General features: G+C 38.7%; 1 protein-coding gene across 7 annotated transcripts in view; it reads left to right on the top strand.

Moving 5' to 3' along the window:
• The window catches only part of LOC120744391 (calcium/calmodulin-dependent protein kinase type II subunit beta), a 64,854-nt gene that overhangs the window by 25,380 nt on the left and 19,303 nt on the right, over positions 1-20,171 (top strand). For 4 of the 7 annotated variants that reach the window (XM_040048772.1, XM_040048769.1, XM_040048770.1 and 1 more), the window contains 8 exons: positions 4,689-4,791; positions 6,446-6,529; positions 6,611-6,705; positions 6,806-6,928; positions 8,445-8,528; positions 10,413-10,455; positions 13,473-13,544; positions 14,696-14,733. In XM_040048772.1, the coding sequence (XP_039904706.1) occupies positions 4,689-4,791; positions 6,446-6,529; positions 6,611-6,705; positions 6,806-6,928; positions 8,445-8,528; positions 10,413-10,455; positions 13,473-13,544; positions 14,696-14,733 (642 nt within the window). Of the gene's footprint in view, positions 1-4,688; positions 4,792-6,445; positions 6,530-6,610; positions 6,706-6,788; positions 6,929-8,444; positions 8,529-10,412; positions 10,456-13,472; positions 13,545-14,695; positions 14,734-20,171 lie in introns of those variants that run through there. The other 3 variants (XM_040048774.1, XM_040048771.1, XM_040048776.1) reach the window with 2 other exon arrangements.

Below are 20,171 nucleotides of genomic sequence, written 5' to 3'. Positions count from 1 at the left end.
TCAGTCTTTGTGAGTAGACTAGAAACCTAGAACAGTCTAAGTCATTTTCTTCCATGCAGATTGTTGTGTCCTCTGGGTGCTTTGTGCGGTCAACTTGCTCTGTGACTATCAACTGTGTGGAATTCGGTTAATTGTTTTCCAACCCAAGTGCAGAATGCAGGAGACCAAAGTGAGCATAAGGTGAATATTTAATGCTGGATTGATCAAAGGAAAACATGATCCCAAAACAGAAAGCAAAAGGCGGCACAAAGAGTAATTATACAAGGAGTGTAATACTAGGACGCACTAGGAAATCTAGAAAGCATACTGTGGGTGACTCAACAGAGGGGCAAGAGGAGACTGAGACAATAATGACAGTAATGAGGCCAGGGGAAACGGTGGGGGAAAACAGCTAGAACAAATCAAAGACAGATGGGCACAATGGGGCACAAAGAGAAGACTATACACATTTAATAAAAAATCATTATAAAAAAATGTAATATATAAATTATAAAATAACTGTACAAAACCAAAGGCAGAATAGCCAGAAACTGAAACAAAGATTTATGAAATAAGATACTTAGAAATGTGGCAAATAAGAATAAATAATAACAGCCAAACTGAGAACCCAAAAACATTGAACTAAGGTGTTTATTACTAATAACTGACCCAACCAGTTATTAGATTTAAGGGGCTTTTTCACACAAGACCGTGTAGGTTTAGATTTTTCTCCCGGTCCACTGGTGCACAGTCATGTTGGAACAGGAGAGGGTCATCCTCAAACTGTTCCCACAAAGTTGGGAGCATGAAATTCTCCAAAATGTCTTGGTATGCTGAAGCATTAAGAGTTATTTTCACTGGAACTAAGGGGCTGAGCCCAACTACCGAAAATGACCCCGCATCATGATTCCCCCTCAACCAAACGTTATCCTTTGCACAGTGCAATCAGACAAGTACTGTTCTCCTGGCAATGGCCAAATCCAGACTTGTTGATCAGATTGCCAGACAAAGAAGCATGATGCATCACTCCAGAGAACACTTCTCTACTGCTCTAGAGTCCAGTGGCGGCATGCTTTACTTCACTGCATCTGGAACTTGGTCATGAAGTGGCCATTCCATGAAGCTCTCTATGTAATCTTCTTGAGCTAATCTGAAGGCCCAATTTGGAGATCTGTAGTGATTGCCAACCTCAGCACACTATGCAGTTTACCTGGCCTACTAGTTCATGGCATAGTTGCTGTCATTCTCAATGACTTCTACTTTGTTATATTTCCCCCCAACAGTTTACTATGGAATATTTAATAGCAAGGAAGTTTCACAGCTGGACTTGTTTGGAGGTGGCATCCTATCACCGCATCACACTAGAATTCACTGAACTCCTGAGAGCGACCCATTCTTTCCCAAATGTTTACAGAAGCAGTGTGTATGACTAGTTGCTTGAGTTTATATACCTGTGGCCATGGAAGTGATTGGATTACCTGAATTTAAGGATTTAGATGGATAAGTAATACTTTTGTCAATATTCTGTACATAAATAAATAAATATTTCATTTAATAAATACTGATTACAATGTTTTTTCAGCAATACTTGTTAAATCTGCCATATTTCATCATGGTATTAGTTAATGCTTTGATGCACTGCTCTCTTTATTTTCATCTCTCACTTTAATACAATGCATGATTTTATACAATGCTTGGGTAGCGACCATCAGATGTACACTACTTTTCGTAAAACATTGAAGAATTCTTTGAGTGCACTATATAGTCTGTACTCACTATATTTTAGACAGTACTACATTTTCATTGAACCAGTTAGTGACCCCTTGCATCCTGTGATTCGTGACAGTGTCATCATGGAGAGAACACTCCCATCTTCAAAGAAATACTACATTATATACAACATCATTTTATGTTGATTTGCAGTGACCCTTTTCTTTAAGAGGACAGTATAAAACCCCCACACCACCCCCACTGTTGGAGTTAACAATGAATTCACTTTCATAGTCACTTGGATCGTTTTTTGTTTTTTGTTTTTTTGCTGTCTAGACACAGAAATAAAACAACGATAATTCTCAGCCTGAGCCTGCTCTAATCAGACTATGGTTGGATGCTTATTTCAGTACCAACATCACTGTACGGTGCATTTGTGTGGAATCCTCTGCATGTGTTCTGTTAGGATTTTATAAATTTTATGCAAATATCAAAATGTGAATTTTTTTTCCAGGTATAAACATGGAAACTACAGTTACCTACTGATTATTTTCTAAAGTAAATTTCTGATTTTTATTGGAAAATATGAGACAGCATGGTAACTTGTTTGATGATGAAGTTAATATCCTCATGTTTAGCAATTAATATTAATCACATTAACCATCTAACATCCTTTGGTCCAATATTTGAGTCAGGAAAGTGGACAAGTGATATACAGAATAGATGATATGTTAAAATCTCACAACTTGAGTTTTTAAATCTGAATTTTATAAAGAATTTGGTGCACTTTTGATAACATTTAGGAAAGGAAAACACTAAACACTTTATCATTTTGACTTTAGTTTTTAATTTGACGTTTTTACCCATTGAGTATACAACTGTATATAATATGTACAGTTTTTGTGTTTGATACTGACATTTGCAGCTCTCTCTATCATGATTATGATATAGTGTCAAAAAGTACAAAAACATCATCTGTTCATTTTGACTAAGTAAAAAAGTACAACAATTAATTCCCTGATTAGTCTGAAGTTCAAATCTTGACTTAGAAAGTGTTTTGTTTTGGGTTATTTTAAGTTGTCCAAATGAACTAGAACTAGAACATTTTATTAATAAAGTGTAGTAGTATTTCCTAAAATATCAAACAACTGAGTCTGTTCTTTGTGGAATGAAAAATACATTTGTCCAACAGTTGTGGAATATTTCTGAATAAGACTGAGCTACTGGGCACAGTAAGTTAAGGCCTTTACTGTATGCACCTTCTGTGTTTTTAAATCAACCAGCAGAGGGTGACATGATGACTGTCCTGCAGCTGGATTACAGCATACAGCTGTTTCTATCACTGTGGTGAAATGATTGCTGCTTCTGTGACACAGATCTGTCACTGTTAGCATAAACTAGTCAGACAGCAAAGAGCTGTCATTCCTGTGTAGTTATTTGTCTCATTTTCTTTTTACATCAGCGTCTGAGCAGCAAAGACACGACTATTGCAGACAGACAAGATGTGTTTGGTCGTCCTCAAGTAAACAAAGGCAAAAAAGGCTTATACACATTTTCTAGTCCCATCTGTGTGTCTCAACCTCAAAATGAGAGAGTACATTTTATTTGCTGGAAAATGTATGACTGTATCTCTGAATATGTCTGTAGCCATAACTATTTTTAGCGTTCTGATCTGGGTATAACTGGTCTGCCTCATTCTCCTGTTTCCCCTTTAAAGTTATGTATAGGAAAAGAAGTAAGAGAAGAAACTTGTTCCTAATGCCCCATTTTCCACAGTCAGTTGACTACCCCCCCCCCTCCCTCCCCCCAAATGCATTTATTGATTTTCTAAATGTTTGCATATACACACACAGCTGAGCATGATATCAGCAGAAGCAGGACACTACCACAGCCAACAGGACTCAAGTTGCGGACAGTGCAAAGGTGCCCCGGAGACTATCCAACATATAGTAGCAGGGTGCAAGATGCAAGCTTGGACAGAGTACACCGAGCGGCGCAACCAAGTAGCTCTATAGAAACATCTGCGCCACATGTGGACTAGAACTCCCCAAGTCACTAAAGGAGACACCATCAAAGATGGTTGAGAACAAATGGGGCTAAATTCTTGTGGGAGTTAGGAAGCTGCTGTCCAAGCAACCAGTCATAGTGGTGATTGACAGGGAACAGAGGACTGCAGTTGTGATAGATGTGTCAATCCCAGCAAATAGCAACATTATGAAAAAGTTCTGTATGCCTCACACATGCTTATGCTGCATAGTCATAAACATCATCATCATCAGTCATCAGGTGCTCTGCTAGGATAATAAGCTGGCCGAAATATAAGCCACTGACATCAAGACAAGAAAGCTCCTTACCATACGTGGAGGGTTCCATCCCAAGCCTAGTGCCACTGTACACTGAGGGGGAGGAAAGAGACTGATTAGTCAGTGTCAGAAATACTATCCATGATGAAACAACAAAGATCCATCAGTACATCAGGAAGATGTAGCAATGATGTAGCACTGAGCATGTGCTTAGGGAATACCCCAGGCAGCAGAAACTCAAGAAACAGGAAAAAAAGAACAGGGATCATCTTGGAAGAACAGGTCCTTCCAGTTGCTAAAAAAATAAGATGTCACAGAAAGACTACTGCCTTAAAATAAAATAAAATAAAATAAAATATCAGCCACAAAGAAACCAAATTAAAGCGCAAATTTTTTTTTAAAACTTAAGCTTGTTGAATGTGATACTAAACTTTTATCTGGCTCAACTCTGCAAGATTACTGTTGAGATCTTTGCATAGTGATTATAGTACTTGTTGTGAGTGTGTAAGATAGGTTAGATGGAGTTACAAATGACTTAATATGAAATAAAAACGTCCCTAGATTTTGCCACCCCTTCTGAAGTAATTTAAGAAAAGCCTTTCAGTAACAATGTCGTAAAAACCTTGAGACATAAATTAATAAGGTCATAAAATGTAACACTAACATGACACTGCTGTGCTTGTGTTACACCTTCAGCCAGAAAACCTGCTGCTGGCCAGCAAATGTAAGAACGCAGCAGTCAAGTTGGCTGATTTTGGACTGGCCATTGAAGTACAAGGAGACCAACAGGCTTGGTTTGGTAAGACACACACACACACACACACACACACACACACACACACACACACACACACACACACACACACAGAAGTGTGCATGTGTCTGTAGGTGTTATTAAAAATAACACAATTAGAAAAGCATCTCCATTAATTTCAAAACATATGTACATTTAGAAAGAATGCTACAGACAAAGTTTCATGCTCAAAAAATTAAGGAAGCATTTAGAAGACAAAGATGATCTAATTCTAAATAAGAGATTATCTAAAAGATAAGACAACCCCCAAAACACAAAAGGTTATACAAGTTGAAGCCACAGATATTTGTCCTTCTTTGGGTTTTCTCATTGTTTTTTCAACACTTTTGACTAAGGTCAGTCTCAATACTGATGCAACACTTGGACCCTACAGAGGTTGTACATGTAGTCGAACTCCTTCAGGATGGCACATCAATACATGCCATTGACAGAACGTTTACTGTGTCTCCCATTCCAGTGGTAAGCGCATGGAGGAAATTCCAGAATTTCCAAGCAGCTACTCTAGGAAAGCTGGACAGGACCATAGAAGGTCCTTAAGTGGCATGCGTGTCCTTTGTGCTGGAAGAAACAGTATGGCCACTGCCAGAACCCTACAAAATGATCTCAAGCAAGCCACTGGTGTGAATGTCTCTGACCAAATAATCAGAAACAGACTTGTATTATTGTAGGATCTTTACCTGTTAATATGAAAACAGCTTGAGGCAGCTGTTTTGTTTGTTTTTTTTTTTAATTTGGCGCTATATAATATAATAATTTGATTTGAGGGTGACCTGAGGTGTCAGCATCCTCTAGTGAGCCCTATGATCACTGCCCAGTATTGTGGAGCCCAATTGGCATTCATCATAGAATATCCAAATTGGCAAGTTCACCACTGCCACCCTACGCTTTTCAGAGATGAGAGCAGATTCATCTTGAGCACGTGACAGACGTGAAAGAAGCTATGGAGAATGTTATGCTGCCTGTAAGATCATTTAGCATGGCTGTTGTGTTGGTGTGTCAATTATGGTGTGGAAAAACATATCCATGGAGCGATACACAGTCCACTATAAGCTAGGCAATGCGACACTGACTGCCAGAAGATATTGGGATCCTTCAACCAATTGGCAGATCCTGTGCTGGTGCAGTGGGTCCTTGGTTCCTCCTGATGAACAATAATGTCCAGCCTCCTGTTGACAGAGTATGCATGCAGTTCCTGTAGTATAAAGGAATTGATACCACTTGACTAGCCGTAACTTGGAGTTCAGCCCTGGGATAACGTTTCCCTTGACGTTCTGATTAGTAGACAACCCATTTGAACCACAGCTGCCCCACCACCTTTTAAAGGTATCACAAAAGAAAAATCAAACTATAAAAGTTAAGCACCAAAATAAGAGGTTATCTAAAGGATAGGAGCAGAACCTTTTAACCCTCTCAGGCTCAAATTAAACTTTTTGTTGCTAATGCACAACCAAGTCCTGCAGTGGTACTTCTGAGTAAAAAAAAAAACTCATAAAATATGTATGTGGGGCAATCAGGTTGTTAGTTTTTAACTGTTGCAAATTGGCAACGCCTGCCTTGAGAGGGTTAAAATGCATTCTTTTCTGTACTTTTGCCAAGAAACAGGGCCTTCATTTGTGTTGCTTTTTGTTTTCGTGTGTAGGCTTTGCGGGTACTCCCGGCTACTTGTCTCCAGAAGTGCTGAGGAAAGAAGCATATGGTAAACCTGTAGACATCTGGGCATGTGGTAGGTTTTTTTTTCTATTTTCGGCACCACCTCTGCCAATTTTGTTCTTGGCACTCAAACAATGGCTGTTTATGTGTGTAGGTGTGATCCTCTACATCCTTTTGGTTGGGTACCCTCCGTTCTGGGACGAGGACCAACACAAACTCTACCAACAGATCAAAGCTGGAGCATATGATGTTAGTCAGCTTCTCATCTCTGTTTCTCTTTAAGTTAAATAAGATGTGGTACATATTTTTATTGTATATGTGGGCATGCTTAGGTGTGCGTTTGGTTTAGTTTCCCTCCCCAGAGTGGGACACAGTGACTCCCGAGGCTAAAAATCTGATCAACCAGATGCTTACTATTAATCCAGCCAAGAGAATCACTGCCCAGGAGGCTCTGAAGCACCCATGGGTCTGCGTAAGTAGCATATACACATCCAGCATCCTATTAAAACTGACAGGAAACAATATTTCACAGCTCCTGATTTGACTATCAAGCAATTTGTAATTTGCAAATACTCTATCAGCAACTATGAGAACATGTGCTTAAAACTGCCAAATATGACATGTGCAAATATGTGCTGACATGTCAGCTTATCTTGAATATGGTTTTTTCCATAGACAGGCAAAAGTTCAACCTATTAACCTTCAGCAACCAAGAACTGAGTTCCACATGATAAGTTAAATTCCTGCAGAAATCTCTAGACTCTCCAAAGAAGTCTAGAAAATTACAATTATGTTTAAAGTAGACTAAATTGACATCTTAAACAGTGTGTTAGTGTGTATAATAAAAATACACTGAAATGTTCAATTTGTTTGGCAATAAATCACAGCTTGATGCTGCCATCTTACAAGGGCCTTTGATTAATGTAACAATTCAAGAGACTCTGGATTCTGAACTAAAAACACAAGCTTGAACCCAATGGAACACTTTTCTTCCAGGAAAAGTACTTTTTGATAAACGTGTTTTTTGATACAAGATTCAGAAGGAAAATACAGTTAAATGAATTAAATGACTTGTTTTGACTGTAATAAAATGATCAGAAACACAGTTGCTCTCTAATGAGCTTTGGTGATACCATGTTTTGTTGGTAATTTTTTGGGGTATAAAAATGTCAGTTTAATTCAATGAATTCAGTACTTTTCAGTTTAAAACTAGTTTATGTCAAATGTATTATTTGATCAATTTAATTATTTTACAAAGTAAATTTTTACTTCTGTTTTGTTTTTATGACAGATAATAATATAATTTTTATGCATTAGGATTTAATATATCTAATTATATCTAATTAATATATCTAATTAGAATTTAAATTTCATACATAACACTAGTTACAGTCATACGTCCATCTGTAACACTTGTCTTTCATTGGAAAAGAAAAATATTCCCTTAGGCAATTGTATTCACTGAAGTTTTAAGTGAACTTTTGCCAGTTTATGCAATAAAACTTTGGCACAATATCTTTAAAAATATGATCATAGCAACAAGAAAAAAAAGTTACATTTACAGTATTTTCCATTTATAATTTGTAAAACAATATTTTTCTTGACTGTCTTCATCAGTTTAAGTCATAAACCCAGTACCTGTGATGTTTGCAGGAATAGTTAGTAAGAATGACTAATGTAAAATCTGAGAGAAATTGGCCCAAAAACGCAACAAAATCACTAACTAAGTCAAAGATCTAAATCCTTAACATAACAACATATCATTATCTCTGCAATGAAACAGAATGTATTGTGCGGATACTGTAAAGCCAAGTTGAATCTCTTTATCCTGAAGTTTTGCTGAAATTTTGTTACCTAAGGGGCCTCAGAATTAACACATTTCACCAATGCAGAATCTCACTGGCAGCTCCTGCCCACATAAACCTATCACTGTCACAGCTGCTCTTGTAACATTTATTTTCAGCATCTCTTTCTCTGTCTCCCCACAGCAACGCTCAACGGTGGCCTCAATGATGCACAGACAGGAGACCGTCGAGTGCCTGAAGAAATTTAATGCCAGGAGGAAACTCAAGGTGTGAAAATATTTGATGGTGCAAAAAGAAGTTGTATCTCTGATTTCAGGAGAAAGGAGGAAACCCTTACTCTAGCTTAATGTCTACTAGTTTTGAACTGATTTCAGATTTTTTAAAAGGAGCTACAGTAGCTATAAAAACAATTTGCCCTTCCCTGCTGTAGTCTTCCTTTTTAAACATAGCTTAAGAAGTTTGTAGTGCAGTAAAATGATAAGGGAGGCATGGGGGATGTTTACTGTTATCACACAGACATTATGTAGGAGTAGGTAATGGATAATAGGTATTGATTTTTAAATAAGTGGAGATTAATAACTTGAGCTTATTATATATTAGTATACTATAGGATATTTGTTAATAGGCCGCTCAGTCTATTTCTCTTGGCAAAACTTAGGGTCAACAAAAAAAGGCAAATATGAAATTTAAATGTGAGCTCAGTGGTCAAACGCGACATATTATTTGGAAACCGTTGCGTGATATTTAGACTCAACATGTACCAGTATCTTTTCCTAAATGTTTCCAATATAAACAAAGGCAGTTCAATTCAGAGATATCATTAGAAACAATTGAACATGATTTATTGATATACAGAATACAATTATGTTATTTGGAGATTAGACTCTGATGAGTCACTGAATGACTTGGGTAAGGCGGAGATGTGGAGGGTGTGGGTTGCTATAAGGCACCTGGAAGGGCAAATGATGGATTAGCAGTGAGATTTAAAGTACGCAGAGTGGAGGCTGATTGGCCTGAAGACTAGACCACAAATGTCGCAATAAGCTTGACAGTGTGGGAGTGATGTAAGGCTTCGATTAGCCACCAAACACAATGCTATCCTTTTTATCTTCCTTGGTGAACTTTATGTTTCTATCCACTAAGTTGAAGTGAGCAGTGAAGGATTGTAATTCTTGGATTTAGATTTTGACTCAGGTGTCATCAGTTTATGTGTACCAGTGGCTAGGTGCTGTCCTGGTGCTTTCCACTTCCTCCATGGAAAGGCTGGCTACAATAGGTGACACCGGAGACCCATGGCACATCCATGTTTTTGTCTGTAAAACCCTCACTGTATTTAAAATATGTAGTGGTAAAGCAGTCTAACAGTGTGCAAATCTGATCTGGGGTGAAGCTTGTTCTGTTTTCCAAGGAGCTGTCTTGTTGTAGTTGTTTTCTGACAGTTTCCACTGCCTCAATTGTAGATATGCAAGTGAAGAGAGAGACCGCAATAAAAGACACTATGGTTTCATCTGGATCAAGTTTTTGATCCTTGTTGGTGAAGTCAGTGGAGTTTTCGATGTGATTGGGGGTGTTCCAACAACGGGTGCTAGCATGGTGGCAAGGTGTTTGGAAATGTTGTAGGTGGCTGAGTTTATACTGATAACAATGGGTCTGAGTGAGACCCCTTCTTTGTGGATCTTTGGAAGTCTGTATATACAGGGTATAGCTTCCCCTCGGTGTAGCTGATGGTAAGTAGGACAGTCAATAACTTCATCCTTTTCCAGTTCTTGTAAGCAACTCTTGACGTTCTTTTTGTATTTGCTTGTGGGGTCTCGTTTTAAGGCTTCATAGGTATTGGTATAGTGTCAGCGTAGTAATTTTCGTGTGATAATCCATTGTGTTTTGAACAACAGTGCACCTGCCCTTGTAGCCTGGTAACATGGTGATGTTATGGTCTTTACTCAGAGATTTTCTTCTTTTCTTGTATTGTGAGGTTAGACAGGGGAACATTTGCACTGGAGAGTGAAACCTTCATCCTGATTTGCTCTGCTTCTGTTTGTGTTAATTTATTAATCCTTAACATACAGGTTAAAAGTTAATTCACGACACCAGCATATTAAATAGGTTTCAGGGTGGATTCTTATAATGCTTTTCTGTGTTCTTCCTCATCAGGGTGCCATTCTTACTACCATGCTTGTCTCCAGGAACTTCTCTGGTGAGTGTTGCTCTTTAAAAAGACAGAGGTGATGAGGAGAGGTGACATGCCATCTCTTCAAAAATTTACACCTACACACACACAGACACACACAAAACACACATTAACACATAACAGGCTCATGGGAGATGCTATGGTAGAGATTTGTCTTATTTAAAAGCTCACCCAACATAGCTGTAATTATATTGTGTCAGTGTCACATATAACTAAATCTTGTTTATTTGTCACTTTGTTCTTTTATGATAAATGACAAAAGCTAAGTCACTGAAATCCATAAAGAAGCTAATAGTAGTGTTAAGAAAATGAAATGAACACTGCCTGGCCTGACCCGATTTGCTTGACTAGCAAATCTAGAGAAAGCCAAATATTTTTTGCAACATGTTTTGTATTTGTTGTGTATCAGATTTCCTTTAAAATGAAAGGATTACTGGCTAAAAACTATAATTCTTTTTTTTAACCAATCACATTTTGACTTACAGTTGGTAGGACTAGAACCATTTAACAAACTTAACATCGTGAGCCCTCCTGTATATTAAAAAAAACTATAAAACTAAGAACGACTGATATACCAATATTTATTTTTACATTTTCCCCAAACATACAAAATTATAACTCTTAACACAATAGTTTATTTCTAGTGCTACAAAGTGCATTTTGTGGAGATCATCAAATTGCAAGCAAATTAATTACAAACAGTGTTCATCAACCTGCACAAGTAGGTCGATGAATCCTGTTGAATACTTTCAACACCTGAAAAAAAGTCTCGTCAGTGAACTTTGGTGTTTTTGTATTTTTCTTGCTTTCTATCAGGTAACATTTTTTTTTAGCTTTAGTTCTAATGAACAGACAGCAACCTAAGGTAAGGTAAAAATGATTTATTTCAAACCAGACTATATAAAAACATGGTGTATAAAGTGGAGGTAATGTGGGCATGCTTTAAACACCTATTCTTCCCACCCCTTAATCTGTGGCTCTAAATACTTTCCTGATGACTCTATGGTATCAATAGCTACAGCCACCCCACAATAGCAATGGGGTGGCTGTAGCTCAGGAGGTAGAGCAGGTCACCTACTGATTGGAAGGTTGGAGGTTCGATCCCAGGCTTCTCCAGTCTGCATGCCAAGTATCCTTGGGCAAGATACTAACCCCAAGATGCATCCATCGGAGTATGAATGTGTGTGAGTGTAGTTAGAAAGCAATCAGTATAGAGGTAGTGCTTGTGAGAATGGGGGTGAATGTGGCGTGTTGTATTTGAGTACTCCGGGAGAGTAGAAAAGCGCTATATAAGAATCAGTCCATTTAGCTACATTTAAATCTTATTGAATTCACTACAATGCTTATTTTCTTAATTATATCACCATTAGAGTTAAAAAGAAGGATAAAACAGGGTTTTTTTACCATGCAATTGACAAGTGACTAGTCTGTGAGCAAGCAGTGTCCTTCTGTTTCTCTGTCAGATAACCGTATTGAATGTCACATCCAGTTGCATAAGACCAAGATAGCTCAGCTTGAGGCTTTGCAGTAGGACTTCACTAACCAGTGGGTAATGTCACAATGTCATGGTTCATCTGGCATGACAACATCATATGGGTTTGTAGACTCTTTGAGTTACATTTGTACCAGTTATCCCTATAGTGTTGTGGACTGGCTCTTCATTTAAAGGATCAAAGCTTCTGATTCCAAAGGATATTGAGCAACATGTAATGCCAGACTACCGAGCCGGAGTTGAGAAGATTCACCTGGTTCTAACTGATAACCTCTGGATGTCGATCCTGCTATCTACTGATGAAATACTTTATTGAGTAGCCCTGCAGGTCAATTATGAGATTCTGCCTGTTAACAGCAGCTCTTCACTATGGTACATGCACATGGCAAATTTAACCAGGTTATTCTTTAGTGGCCAGGAAAAGAACTGGCAAAAGTTTAATCAAATAGTAACAGTCACTTGATGAATTCACCAGACTTTTATCCGAATTTAACTAACCTATTCTATGCTAATGCTGATTTCTTGTACAGGTGTTGAGAGGAATGAGAGTAAGGGGTATGCACTGATCAGGAAAGAGATCCGCTCTATCCTGTGCCCAGTAAAGTTCAAATGGGGAAGCTGTGACTCAGTACAAAGGCCTCCAGCTCATTTGAGACTATAATCCAACGTGACAAAAATGAGTAGAAAAAAAAAGCCAAAAATTTGAATTCCGGTCCCTAAGTTCACAATGGTTGGGCAACGGTTATCTTCTGGTGCTTCCTGCTGAAATTTCCAAAGTCCTTTCCTGGGGCACCAGATACTCAAAACAAGAATCACTAGTAGAATAAGCTGTTTACATACAGTTCTTATGAAATGGGGAAACATAATTATTTTTATAATAGCCTGCAAATATGTTCATTTATCTTGTAAAGTTGGACATTATAACATGGAAGTCTGTGGGGATTGGCTCACTTTTGAAGTCACCCTCAAGTGGCCATATGAAGCAATGCAATTTCTCCAGTCTGTAGACAGATTCGTGGCTGGCATAAGTACCATAACATCCTGCAGTAACACAACATCCCCTCTTGTTTATGGATAGAACGAACATCAGTTTTTTTCAGTAGCACCATGAGTAAAGTCACACCAAGATGCCCCGTGGGAGCTGTGTGAACAATAACAAGGATAATGGAGGGCTGTATCAGATGATCTGACTTCCACAATTCATGACCGACAGTCAAGTGAGATTATGATAAATTAGAGCACAGATTGAAGGAAAAAGAGCCAACAAGTGATCAGCAATTGGGAATTTCTTCAAGGTTGTTGCTTAAACTCAGGGGATGATCTCATGAAGCTAGTTGAAGACTGAAGAATATGCAAAGCTGTTCTTGAAACAGATTTGGCATTAAAATACAATATCACCCATATATAAAGTCGTTTTGGTTATGCTTTCTTTCTACACAAACCCATACGTGTTATTTTTTAGTTTTGATCCATTCACATAGTAGTATTAAAGTTTTGACTGGTACTGTTAATGATTCTCTGTATTTTTCAGTGGGCCGTCAGACTACAGCCCCTGCTGCTGTCAGCGCTGTAGCAGGAACCACAGCTGGCATCGTGGAACAAGGTAAACACATCTCGCAAGCACATCTTTTAGCATTTTCTCCCTGCAGCTTTTAAAACTTTACATCCTTTCCCCTCATTGAGGCAGGAGCAGATGTGATTAAACGGAAATCTCCCAGGGTCACAACATCACACACTCCTTTAGCTCTATCCCTTAGCTTGTTTTAATCTCTCTTCCTAAATCTTTCTCTCCTCTTCCTCACCCTTATTGCTTCTTTAACTGTTTGCCAAGGTAAGCAATCTCATTTCTCATCTGAAGGGAAGAGTATTACAGACTTTTCTTTCCTTGTACAGACAAATAGCATGCACTGTGGTGTATAAGTGGGAGTTTAGTTATCACATTTTAAATGTGGAGTGCAGTAACTGTTCAGTGCTGCTTTTAGGTTGGGGATCACACATCCACTCAGAGCTCCAACATGATAAAAGATTAATGTCAGCAGAACTGGAGTGTTTTTAAGCTGTTTCTTCCTTTTTTTTTAAGCAGCATTTAAGCAGCAAAACACATACTTTATTTTTTTCCACATCATCCCAGACTAATTCCTGCCCATCAGTGAACTCTGTGAATTAATCCAGCCTACTCTTCAGATTAACAAACCCATTATCATATACCTGCATCTCTGTTCCTCTTCCCTCATGCTTTCGCTCCTAATCCCCCTTCTATCTATGCCTGTGCGTGCAACGGTGCGAGAGAGTGTATTTGGATTATACAGAGAATTAGTTTGACTTCTCCCCCCTCCCTCGTGTTTGATGCCCTCTGCTTATCTAATGCTTTGGGCAATGGATCAGGGTCAGGAAGTGCTAGCAGGATGGAGAATTCTTTTTAATATATGTGTGAGTTTTTGCACATTTTATTCATTTGCTTTTTAAGACGCAGGGAAAGAATTTTCCATTTTTTCAGAGGGAGGGGTAAATTCCTTTTCCCCCTCCTCCTAGTGGTAGTGGATGGGAGGATAGGCATTGTAACTCTTCACATTTATTTGTGCACTTTGACAAGCAGGTGATTTTTTTTTTTTCTTTTAAGCCAGTGCCTGCATGCATGCATGAATGACCGCGGATGTGGATCTGCATTTGTGTGAGCAGATTACAAAGTCGTCATCTGAAGGTAAATAATGTGTACTCTACCATCTGAGGGTGTGTCGTTCTGCCTCTCTGCAGCAGCCAAGAGTCTCCTCAACAAGAAGGCTGATGTCAAGGTAAGCTAGGTCATCCTCTTCATTTTCATCTGCAGTGTTTCCTCTTTATATTCTTGGCTGCCCTTCCATACTTCTACTACTTTTATTAATCCGTAAATGTTTTGGTCAAAGGCAGATGCAAAATATTCGGGGTGATCTTTTTAAAGCACGATTGCGTTCACTTTAATTTTTTTGAAGATATTGTTTTTGGGTGTCTGTGATGGCTGTATTGTTTTCTTTCCTAGACTTTTCTATTATCCTTTCACATTATCCTTTTAATTTAATTAAAAATATTAAAACAGGGGAAGACATGTTTGGGAAGGTATCCAAAGTTGTTTTAAATTGGATTCCAGAAAACATGTCAGGAAACATATTAAAAAAGATGGAACTGGTGGAACATCCAATAACTTTTTTAGGTTAACTGACAATGGGCCAGTATAATGGTTAAACGTAAAAACACAAACACCCTACTGAGTGTCAGACCTTCAGAATGATCATAATGATAATGAGGGGTTCAACCATTTAAGAACAGGTTTCTCACAAAGAATTTGGTGACTGTATTATTACTATTCAAAAGCAAATGCAAGGAACAAGGCTGAAAACCCAGTATAAAATGGCTGTGATATTCACAACCTTAAATGACCCTGCATTAAGAATGCACTTTTGGCTATTGGAAAGTATGTGGAAATCTGAAAACCATTATCAGTAAATATAGTTCATTGCTGATAAAGCAAGTTAAAATTTTAATGTGCCAACTGTCAAAATGTAAAATTCTTTAAGAAAATTATGGTTAGCACATCCACTGTGCTAGAGCAGAGGGATGATCCAGCTTATTTTAAGTTTAAAAGCCAGTATCTCTAATGTATAGGAGTGCATTAATACACATGACATAGATAAAGTGGATATCTGTGAAGGCACCATTCATTTTGAATGGATGAAGCACTCAGAATATAGACACAGTCACATGTAATGCACTCAAACACAGCTGTGGCTCAGCAGGTAGGTTGGGTTATTTGCAGTCATACGGTTGGTGGTTCAGTATGCAGCTCCACCACTGTTAATGTTGAAGTGCACCTGGCAAGAATTCCATTTTGCCCCCAGTATCCATTGTGTGTGTGTGAATGGGTAAATGAGGCTTGTAGTAAACTGTGAGTGGTCAGTTTAGGTTACACTTTTGCACAGCGACCTCTGATGTTGTTCCCGGAATCTGCTGGAGCCATTCTTCCAGTTTTGGGGTTGCAGTTCCTAGTGTTCATATTACCACTGGGACCACTTTGTAGTTTACTTTCCACGTCTGCTCCAGCTGTTCCTTCAGCCCCTGATATTCCTCTGTTTTCGGATGCTCCTTCTTCCTCATGTTGCTGTCTTTTGTTCCTTGTCAGCTACCACTATGTGTTGTTGGTTGGTAAACAGGTGCTTTTCTGTCTGGAACCCAAAGTCCCACAAGATCTTAGTGCTGTTGTTTCCACCTTTGGTGGTGTCTCTCATTATGACGGGCAGACTGCTAGTCTGTATGTGGCACAGATGTTCCTGTACACTGTCCCAGCGACCTGGTTGTGCATCTGGTGCTTAGGGCCTGTTGCTGTACTGCCATGATCAGAGTGTCATATCAGCATGTGAGGCATGCAACGATGTGCACAGGACAACTGACTGTCAGAATAAAACAGGAAACAGATGGACCAGACACAGGAAGACAGAGAAAACAAACACTGAGATCAGACTGACTAAATACAGAGAATGAGTGAGAGAGCTAGAGTGCGGGACAGAGAGAGAGGGCAAGAGAAACATGGAGGCAAGACAGAGACAAAAACTTTACATTTGCAACCAGATACAACTGACTACACACAGGGGGTGCTGGAGAGGACACACAGAGGACACATAAACTAAGGCAAACAGAGCACGAAAGGGAACAAAATTCAATGAACTAAGGACTAGTACCAGGGCACGCAAACTGAATACAGGAATTGCATATTTCCCTAAAGAATGAACAAGACCAAACCAAGACAAACTCAAACTCCTTTAAACTGGCCTTTTCTAGTCACTGGTAGGATGTCTTGATATCATCTGCTTCTTTTATTTGTCGATGGTACTTTCCATGCAGCGGCTTGGTCATCCATAACAGCTCCTTCTCCTGTACCTCCTCATACTTTTGATAAATGCTGGATACACTCAGTTATTCAACCAAATAGATCTGATTTTATTTAAGTAGGGTGAAATTTGTAGTGTAATTACCCTATAATGTGTCTCACACAGCTCATAGTTTAACTTTATTTATTTATTTATTTATTTTTCTTTGTTTGTACCAAAATAACAGAAGATAATGTCTTGTTAAATTAAATGCTGTGTCGATATAAAATATCAGCAGATATTATCTCCTCCTTACAAAAAGTACAAATCCAGACAAAACAACTCAAACTCTGGGTCACCTAGGAATCAGCTATGCCTTTGAATGATAATGGTAAATGGTCTGTATTTGTATAGCGCTTTACTAGTCCCTAAGGACCCCAAAGCGCTTTACACATCCAGTCATGCACCCATTCACACACACATTCTTACACTGGTGATGGCAAGCTACATTGTAGCCACAGCCACCCTGGGACACCCTGACAGAGGCGAGGCTGCCGGACACTGGTGCCACCGGGCCCTCTGACTACCACTAGTAGGCAACAGGTGAAGTGTCTTGCCCAAGGACACAATGACCGAGACTGTCCGAGCCGGGGCTCGAACAAGCAACCTTCCGATTACAAGGCGAACTCCCAAATCTTGAGCCACGATCGCCCGATGACTTAGAGAAGCATGTATAATGTGCTTTCTTGTGAGATGTATCTCTATCACACAGAAAGAAAACTTGCTTAGATGATGGAGTAACTTTGTCAGTTTTTAAATTTCACACAACATCATAAAAATTTGGTATCAAAATCCACATTTTTTATTTAAGTGTCTGATAACTGGAATATATGTCTTGAATTTGTAACAAATGAATACATTTAAAAATAAGTATAACATTTAGCAGTTATGTTTTTGATTTCGATAGATCTCTGTGTCAACTGACTTGCATGTGCTTGGATGGGAAGCTTCCCCTGTCCAATGTGGCAGAGCAATTCTGTATTTATGTGTAGCAAAACATAATGATTTTCTTCATGCACAATGTATTTTATAGATCTCTGTCACAAGTGCCTAAAACACTTGAATCGTACAGTGGTTCTGATCGGAAAAAAATCACTACAACTTAATAAATCACTAACAAATAGTTACCACCGACAACGAAGCATCAGACAGAAGCCCTTCTTCTTCCATTCCTCCTGACCTGTTTCCTTATGTCACTCTTCATATCCTACATTTCTTCATTTTCCTTCAGCTTCTCTTCCCTTTTTCATCCTCTGCACAACCCCTCCTCTCCCTTCTTAGGGGTTTAGATTGGTAATCTCAGATTATTTCCCACCAGATGATTAATCTATCATTACACAACCACAGCTTGTCCTTTGCTGGACCATGATGTAAAATGTACATAAACACCCATGGAGCTATTTTAGCATTCTGGCATTGGCACAGGCACTATCTCTCATTATAACTTCCACATCTCCTCTTTGTTTCCAGCTTTTTTTTGTAAATATGCTTTTTTTAAAGCTTCACACATAAGTGTCGTAACTAACCCTAATGACAAGATATTTACAGTATTTTAAGGTTGCATGTACTGTTCAGTATTATTTGTGGTAATTTTTTCTTATAACTTTTGAAAGAAATAAACAGTAAACTTCACAACAAGCAATTTTGTGAGTTGCTGGGCAAAAGACATCCCGACAATTACAATATCTTTAAATTAATGTATTTTAAGTGTTCCTTCTACCTGATGTTGCTATCACTTGGTATAGCGATGTCTATCACTGTGTCCTTTTTCTGCTTAATATCTACTATTAATATAGCCGGTTGGTGAGCCATCACCAGCTTGAATGATAAATGAGGAATTTTGTACAAAGCCCTTTCAGTGCTCAAGTAGAGTAGAAAGGTGCTCCATAAGAACCAATCCATTTACCTGTATATAAGTTTGTGTAAGCAATCTATTTAGGTTTAAGTTAAATGCACTTTATGCACTTTAAGTGCAAATGTGTTATTATTCTGAGCCTTGTCCTGTCCAGGTGGCTCTTCTGTGTTGTGCCATGCTTTTATGAAGTGGCTGTTTGGTTTCTCCAGTCTAGAGGTCTGAGCACTCCTCACTGCACTGCACAGCATATACTATGTTGTTTGTTCTGTTTGTCATTTTGTTTCTTCCTAGTTGGTGTTGTGACCTTCTTTTTTGTGCATCTGTGCTGATTTGAAAGCTCAAACTGAAAGCTCAGTTGGGATAAGTTGGATGTTTTAAGAGCTTTCTTAATGTATGTGTTCTTTTTCTTTCCCTTTTGGCTTAAAGGCAATGTTTCTGCCCGGTGTTACAGGATACTGATTACTCCAAGCTTTTGTTGCAGAGGGTGGTACAAGTCAAAAAGTAGGTACTGGTCTATGTGTATAAGTTTCCAGCAAAGTTCAATGCTGAGGTTGAGGCCCAGCCTGGAGACCAGTGGCAGAGATGAAGCAGTTGTGGGAACTGACTAGAAGGCTATGCTCCGGTAGTGTGGTTGGAAGCCAGCATCAGTGACCCTCAACAGGCTGGTGACAAAGGAAACAGAGACCTTCAAGGTGGTTTTACAAGGGGCTGGTAATGAAAGAGGCAGAGGCCTTCAGGAGGCTGGGAACAAAGGAGTCCCTCTGGAGGCATTAGAGCTTTAAATAAAAAGGCGGGTTGGGAGAAAGGAGAGTTCCTTTATGAACCTTAAAGTAACCTCGAGTTGATCTCAAAGCTTTGGTCATGTGTTCTGGTTAAGTATTCTAGAGGTGGGGGTTCAATAATGTGAGCAGTTCTAAAAATGGGTCGCACACCTGAATTACAATAATGAAAAGACCTTAGTTTCCTAAAAACTTGATTATAAAGGTGCTTAATTTGTTTTAGTGTTGTAACCCTCTCTTGGGATACGAGGATATGCAATAGTTAATGTGAGAAAACATAATAGCATTCAAGAACACTCTTAATGCTTCTCTCATAAGTACATTACAAATTTGTTGAAATATAACTATGTTGTGTTTAACAAAGTTCACCCTTTTTTTCAGTGATAGAAATGTGAATATAAGCTTTTCAGATTTCCCCATTTTCCCCATCAGCTAGAAAAGCACCATGGATGTTGCAACCAACTAGCCTTTTTTTAAACAGCATAGTATGCAAAGCATTGACTCCACAAGTTGATAGCTGAGAGTATTTTTAGCATTTTTACGAAATGTTGCTGTTAGTATTTGGCAACAGTGGTAAAGTGGGTGAGATCAGCTTCAGCCCCTGAGCACACTGAATTTCCATATGGACTTTTTTTCTTGTCCTTTTGCCTAACACAACATCAATTACAAGTAACAGTACCGTGGAAAATTATGAACAG

The sequence above is a fragment of the Simochromis diagramma genome, unplaced genomic scaffold, assembly GCF_900408965.1.
Source record: "Simochromis diagramma unplaced genomic scaffold, fSimDia1.1 OVJJ01000683.1, whole genome shotgun sequence".
Taxonomy (NCBI): Eukaryota; Metazoa; Chordata; class Actinopteri; order Cichliformes; family Cichlidae; genus Simochromis; species Simochromis diagramma.
The sequence above is the reverse complement of the archived record's forward strand: the minus strand, read 5'-3'. Positions and strand labels throughout refer to the sequence as shown.